Source organism: Chiloscyllium plagiosum, unplaced genomic scaffold (genome assembly GCF_004010195.1).
Source record: "Chiloscyllium plagiosum isolate BGI_BamShark_2017 unplaced genomic scaffold, ASM401019v2 scaf_4864, whole genome shotgun sequence".
Classification (NCBI taxonomy): Eukaryota; Metazoa; Chordata; class Chondrichthyes; order Orectolobiformes; family Hemiscylliidae; genus Chiloscyllium; species Chiloscyllium plagiosum.
In genome coordinates this window covers 10,588-17,240 of record NW_025211198.1, presented here as the reverse complement: position 1 = coordinate 17,240, position 6,653 = coordinate 10,588, and the positions used below count along the sequence as shown (strand labels likewise).

Genomic DNA, 6,653 nt, shown 5'->3' with positions numbered 1-6,653 from the left:
GGAGGGGGTTACAGATAGGGAGTGGTTGGAAGGGGTGTAGTGGCTGGACAGTGTTACAGATCTCTGTTATTGAATTGCCTGTTAAAAGTGTTCCCTGTCCCTCGTGACCAGTTGCTTTGGTTTGTACTTTGTACTTGAACTGAGAGTGTGAGCGTGTGTTAAGGTGTGTGCGTGTTAGAGAGAGTGTGACAGAGAGACAGTGTGAGAGAGTGAGTGAGTGTGTGTGGGAGAGAGAGAGAGAGAGAGAGGGAGAGGTCAGCTACAATCTGATTGGATGGCAGAATGAGGTCACCGGGGCTGAATGGCCTCTTGCTGCTTGTCTTCATTGTATATCCTCAGAGGCTGGCAGGAGGGAGGCCGTGTGTACAGTCAGCACTCAGTGTCCCTCTCAGTGCCTCCACCCAGTGCCCAGAGCCTCTACCCAGTGCCTGCTCCCAGTGCCCAGAGTCTCCACCCAGTGCCTAGAGCCTCCACCAAGTGCCAACTCCCAGTTCCCAGAGCCTCCATCCAATGCCTGCTCCCAGTGCACACTCCCAGTGCCCAGAGCCTCCATCCAATGCCAACTCCCAGTTCCCAGAGCCTCCATCCAATGCCTGCTCCCAGTGTCCACTCCCAGTTCCCACTCCCAGTGTCTCCACCCAGTGCCGCTCCCAGTGCCTCCACCCAGTCCCTGCTCCCAGTGTCTCCACCCAGTCCCTGCTCCCAGTGCCCACTCCCAGTGTCTCCACCCAGTGCCTGCTTCCAGTGCCTACACCCAGTGCCCACTCCCAGTTCCCAATGCCTCCACCCAGTGCCTACTCCCAGCGTCTCCACCCAGTGCCTAGAGCCCCCACTCAGTGCCCACTTCCAGTGCCTCCACCCAGTGCAAGGTCCCATTGCCTCCACCTGGTGCCCGTTCCCATTACCGAGTGCCTCCACCCAGTGCCCAGTGCATCCACCCAGTATCCAGTGCCTCCACCCAGTGCCCAGTGCCTCCACCCAGGGTCCACTGCCTGTACCCAGGGTCCAGTGCTTCCACCCAGGGCCCAGTGCCTCTACCCAGGGCCCAGTGCATCCATCCAGTGCCCAGTGCATCCACCCAGTGCCTGCTCCCAGCACCCCTCCCAGTGCTGTTGTACCGTGGGTCCCTGTAAATTGAAGAGTTTGTGTTGATCAATTCCGTATATTTGTTTTAAGGTGGTTTCTATTTACCAGGCCCCACGTAGACCCACAACAGTAACAGCTGGACCCAAACTCCATCTCCTGAATACCCTGCACCGTGGGGCATGCTCACGCTGGGCAGACATTGGCCATGGGGTGGGGGGGTGGGAATCATCCAAGTTTGGTGGGGGGGGCAGGATCACAGGTTCACTCTCTGGCTGCATTGAGAGTCACTGCACTTGGAGGCAATAGGACACTCCCTGGTCTGACCCCACAATTGTCTCACACTGACCATTACCGGGCAATATTTGGCAGCCATGTTCTGGATGTAGGTTTGCTCACTGAGCTGGAAGGTTCGTTTTCAGACGTTTCGTCACCAGACTAAGTAAAATCATCAGTGAGCCTCTGGATGAAGCACAGATGGTATGGCCCAATTTCTATTTATGGTGGTTCAGTTTCCTTGGGGCCATGTTATATTTTGGGGGAGGGGGAGGGCAAGGGTTAAGTGGGTGATTCTGGGCAGAGTCACCTATTGACAATTTGCCAATGCCCCAAAGTGAGGCCTGAGGCCTGTTAAATCCACCGAGACCTACTGAATCACTGACCAGATCTCGGACACCCTTTTAGATGATCATCTATCTCCTACCTCCCTCTCTCTCCTTCTCTCCTTCCCTCTTCATCCCTCCCTCTCTGTCTCTAACCAGAAGCTCCTCCTGTTTTGTTGACATTTGGTGAATGTTACATCTCAACACGGTGAGAACGCACGGGCGACAGTTACAAACTCTCTCCTGACCGGGACCACCCTTGGAAACATCTCCCCCCCACCCCTAACAGAGCACGGACAATGCCGTTAGCATCTCCACTAACCAGTGGAAAAATGACGGGTGGGTGGGGGAGGGTGTAAGGAGTGGGCCTTCTGTCGAGCGGGAAAGAGACTGATATATTCCCTGACCATTCCCAAAATGGCCAACCCGAGGGCGTGACCTCACTCAATTTGACATCCCGCTCTATCCTCAGTGAGCCCAGCAATTCCCCCTCCCCCACCCCCTCACCTGCCATGTCACTGAGGAAGATCCAACACCAAGTGACGATGACCCCCCGGCCCAAGGAGAGGCTAGGTTTGGGGGGGGGGAGGGGGGGGGGGAGAGTCGGGTACCTCAGTATAATGAGGAGTCCTTCTGCCCAGTGACCAGCTCCCGCCCCCCTGCCTCGTCACAGCCCCCACTCTCCCCGGTGCCCAGTGGGGTGGTGTCACCAAGGCAGGGGCTAGGGTAGACGAACATCCTCTGCAGGAGGGGCAAATGCTGGGCCTTGTTGTCCCGGATGACCATGTTGAGGGCGAGGGGGAGCGGGGAGACGTGGGTGAAAGGGTACGGGTAGGTGCTGGTCAGCAGCTGGTGCCCATACATCAGCGGGTAGGGGTCCTGGTAGAAGGTCACCTTGCTCAGTCCTCCCTCGGCCGGCTTCGCCCGCTCCGGGCACGGGATCTTGCTGTGTGGGCAGCAGTTCCCATTGGTCAGCAGGGGGATGGGGTATTCCTGGAGCGGGAACTCTGGCCCGGTGCCTGCCCGTCTGCACTCTGCCGGCTCCAGGGTGTGGAGGTGGTGGCTCCCTTCCTGCGGCACCAACGCCTCTGCTCCAGGCCTGCTGTTGCCGGGGGAACTACCCCCACCCTCTTGGCGCGGGCTCAGCTGGGGGTGGGGGTAGGGACACCCAGTATCCGGGGTGCCCAAAGCCCGGGACTCACTGTCCTCCGGCAGCAGAGTTCGATGTGCCGGGCCGGTGCCGTCCTGCACCAGGCGGTTCTTGCTGGCCATCCCAGTGTCCCGGGGCGGCTCCCAATCAGCGGGGGAGGGGCATGTCGGCGCCGAAAGCCGGCCACGGGCGTCCGTGGCGCTCTCTCCCCCCCGCGGCTCCGCGGTCCTCTTCCCTTCCCCGTGTGCTGGCTGCACTACCGCCACTTCCCGAGGTGACGGGCAGCTAACCATGGCGTCCGGATCTACACCGACCGTCGGCAGTCTCGTTCGCAGGTCCAGCCTTGACGTTCCAGCCCCCTCCTCCCCCTCCCCCAGAGGTCGGCTCCCACCCCTCCCCGGGGCGGAGGGGTCTGTCTTCGCCAGGCGGTTGCCCAGGTGGCGCCCGGCGAGTGTCCTCCTGCCGTTCGCACGAGGAGAGTGGTCACCGTCGGTGTCGGCTGGGCTCCGTGGGGATGGGGGCCACAGCCCCTCCCGTGGGATCCCGGCCACGGCTGGGAGGTCTCCATCCCCGGGCACCTCGCATTGGTGGTGGGTGCCATCTGTCGCTGGGGGCGCCCCGGGGGGAGGGGGACGGTAACGTAGCCGGCGGTGCCATCCCACCCTGCGTGGCCTGTGGAGGGAGCCCGGCGCCCGCCTCTTGGGCTTGTAGGAGTAGTAAGGCCTCCAGAGGTTGTCCTCGCGGTCGCTGTCTTCGTCCTCGGAGTCTTGGCCGAGGGAGTAACCGTCACTCCTCCGCCTCCGCCTTCTCCGCCTCCTCCTCCTCACCCTCGGCTGGTGCTCTCCCTCTGCCCCCTCGGTGCAGCTCGCCCCTCCCTCGTCCCGGATGAGGTCAGACTCCGAGATTCTCCGTTTGACGAACGCCTCCTCCCCGATGCGGACGGTGATGCAGCAGAGTGGCGCTGACCGACTCTCGTTGGCGGTGCCCGGGCACGCCGGCTTCGCCACGTAGGTCATGGTCCTCCCCTCGCCGGCGCCACCCGCCTGCCTGTTGACCTTTGACACCCGCGGTTCTTTCTGGTTCTGGCGGGCGCTGGTGGGCGAAGGGTCGCGGTGGATTGGTGGGCTCCGACTTCTCACTGGTCTCTCCGTGGTGACGGTGCTAGGCCCGTGGTGCTCGGGTGGGCACTTGCCGTTGTAAGCAATGACGGTGGACTGCCCACGGTGGGTGACGGTGGATGGTAGTGCCACAATCACCGAAGAGGTGGAGGAGGAGGAGGAGGGTGGGGGGCCCCCGTACGTGATGACCGAGTGCCCCGGGGTCACCCCCTCGGGGCCGAGGAAGGGTCGGATGGGCCGCTGCCGGAGGGAGGATGGCTCTCTCTGGCTGGAGGCGGCACTGCCTTCAGGGCAGAGGGAGGTCAGCCGGGAGGAGGGGAGTGCGGTGGGGGACACTGAGCTGGGCGGGTGGGTGTGCGTCTCCGTGGAAACGGCTGAGGGGGGCGTCTCCACAGGGACGGTGGGAGGGGGAGTCTCCATGGCGACATCGGGTAGGGCTGACTCCATGGTGGGTGGGGCTGTCTCCACGGTGATGGTAGGCGGGGCATTGTCCACGTGGACGGTGGGAGGGGCTGTCTCCATGGGGACGGTGGGAGGGGCTGTCTCCACGGGGACAGTGGGAGGGGCTGTATCTACGAGGACAGTGGGAGGGGCCTTCTCCAAGAGGACAGTGGGAGGGGCTGTATCCACGAGGACAGTGGGAGGGGCCTTCTCCACGAGGACAGTGGGAGGGGCCTTCTCCACGAGGACAGTGGGAGGGGCTGTATGCACGGGGACGGTAGGAGGAGGAGTCTCCATGGAGACAGTGGGAGGGGCTGTCTCCACGAGGACAGCAGGCGGAGGAGTCTCCATGGAGACGGTGGGCGGGGCTGTCTCCATGCCGACAGTGGGAGGGGCAGTCTCCACGAGGACAGCAGGAGGAGGAGTCTCCATGGCGACAGTGGGAGGGGCTGTCTCCACTAGGACAGCAGGAGGAGGAGTCTCCATGGCGACAGTGGGAGGGGCGGAGTGGCTGTACGTCTTGTACGGCCTCTTGTGGCTCCTCATGGGGAGCAGGCGGTAGAGCTTGAAGGCGTTGAGTTTGGGTTTGTAGCCGCCGTTGGGGGTTTTCTGGCTGATGGTGAGCCCCGGGTCGACACCGTGGAAGGATTTCTGGTGGGTCTTCAGGTTGTAGTAGGTGACAAAGGCCTCCCAGCAGAAGATGCACTGGTACCGTCGCTCCCCGGTGTGCCACACCTCGTGCTTGGTGCGGTATTCGGCCAGGGCGAAGACCTTGTCGCAGAAGCGGCACGGGTACCTGCGGCGCCACGAGTGCACGTTCGCGTGGCGCTTGAGGCTGGACAGAGTGACGTAAGAGCGTTCGCAGACCGCGCAGGAGTACAGCACGTGACCGTCCACCACCTTCACCACGTGGTCGTCCCCCTCGCCGCCCGGCGGTGTATCCCTCCGCCGGCTCTTGCCGCCGCCGCTTCCCCGGGGCCCGGGCGGCTCGCGCTCGCGCTCCCGCTCCGCGTCCCCGTCCGCGCCCCCGGCCCCGCGCGCGCACACCGTCTGGTGGCTCTGCAGCCTCTTGAGGTGGACGAAGGGCCTGAAGCAGTGCCTGCAGCTGAGCTCGGGGCCCGCGGTGTCCCCGGGAGGCGGCGGCGGCGGGGAGGGGGAGGGGGAGGTGGAGGGGCCTCGGGGCTGCTCCGCCTCGAAGCCGAGGCCCCTGACCGCGACGGCGCTGAGGGTGAGCAGCCCCCGGGCGGCCCCGCAGCCGTGCTCCGGGTCGGCGGCGTCCGCCCCGCGGCGGGGGCGGGGACAGGGCCCGGTCAGGTCGATGGCCGAGGGCGCTCCGGGGCCCGCGGTGTCGGTGTCGGTGTCCCGGGCCCCCCGCGGGCCGCCCGGCGGGGTCGGACAGCGGGCGGGGGGCCGCAGCAGCAGCTCCTGCAGGAAGTGGATGCCCAGGCGGTGACCCGCGCTGGCCAGCGCGTCCGCCTCCTCCAGCCGCTCGACCACCAGCCGCGAGCTGTAGATGAAGTTGAGGATCTTGGCGAACACCTCGGCCCTGATCTCGCGGAGCTCCAGCACGGGCTCGGCGGCGGGGCCGGGCCCGGGGCCGGGGTCAGGGCCGGGGCCGGGGTCAGGGCCGGGCCCGGGGCCGCCCAGGCGATCCCGGAAGTAGCAGCTGAAGGCCGCCAGGATGTTCTGGTGCGCCTTGAACTTGCTGTCCTGCACCACGATGGTCACGTCGCAGAAGCGGCCCCGCAGCCTCTGCTCGTTCAGCTGCTCCAGCAGGAGCCGGCAGTGAGCCCGGTCCACCACCTCGAAACTGTAGGCCATGTCACCTGGGAATCAGACAAGGGCACAGCACCGTCAGACACACACACCACCACCCCCCAGAGACGTCGCCTTACTGCTGGGCAGCACCGTCAGACACACACACACACCACCCCCCAGAGACATCACCTTACTGCTGGGCAGCACCGTCAGGCACACACACACCACCCCCCAGAGACATCGCCTTACTGCTGGGCAGCACCGTCAGACACACACACACACCACCCCCCAGAGACAACACCTTACTGCTGGGCAGCACCGTCAGACACACACACACACACACCCAGAGACATCACCTTACTGCTGGGCAGCACCGTCAGGCACACACACACACACCACCACCCCAGAGACATCACCTTACTGCTGGGCAGCACCGTCAGACACACACACACACCACCCCCCAGAGACATCACCTTACTGCTGGGCAGCACCGTCAGGCAC

General features: G+C 64.3%; 1 protein-coding gene across 6 annotated transcripts; it reads right to left on the bottom strand.

The window, feature by feature from the left end:
* Positions 1-1,042: 1,042 nt before the first annotated feature.
* LOC122547007 (zinc finger and BTB domain-containing protein 4-like) lies at positions 1,043-6,328 on the bottom strand. Of its 6 annotated transcripts, none has more exons than XM_043685606.1 (2): positions 4,656-6,328; positions 1,043-4,601 (listed from the first exon to the last, which is right to left on the bottom strand). In XM_043685606.1, the coding sequence occupies exons 1-2, from the start codon at positions 6,213-6,215 to the stop codon at positions 2,298-2,300; spliced, it is 3,864 nt and encodes a 1,287-aa protein (XP_043541541.1). In that variant the 5' UTR covers positions 6,216-6,328; the 3' UTR covers positions 1,043-2,297. The 6 variants fall into 6 exon arrangements, with proteins under 6 accessions (XP_043541541.1, XP_043541542.1, XP_043541540.1 ...); XM_043685607.1 differs by having other exon boundaries at positions 1,043-4,705; positions 4,787-6,328; XM_043685605.1 differs by having other exon boundaries at positions 1,043-4,802; positions 4,857-6,328.
* Positions 6,329-6,653: the final 325 nt, after the last annotated feature.

Excerpts from the sequence above, each read along its gene's own strand:
- LOC122547007 (XM_043685604.1), bottom strand. The coding sequence starts at position 6,215 with ATGGCCTACAGTTTCGAGGTGGTGGACCGGGCTCACTGCCGGCTCCTG.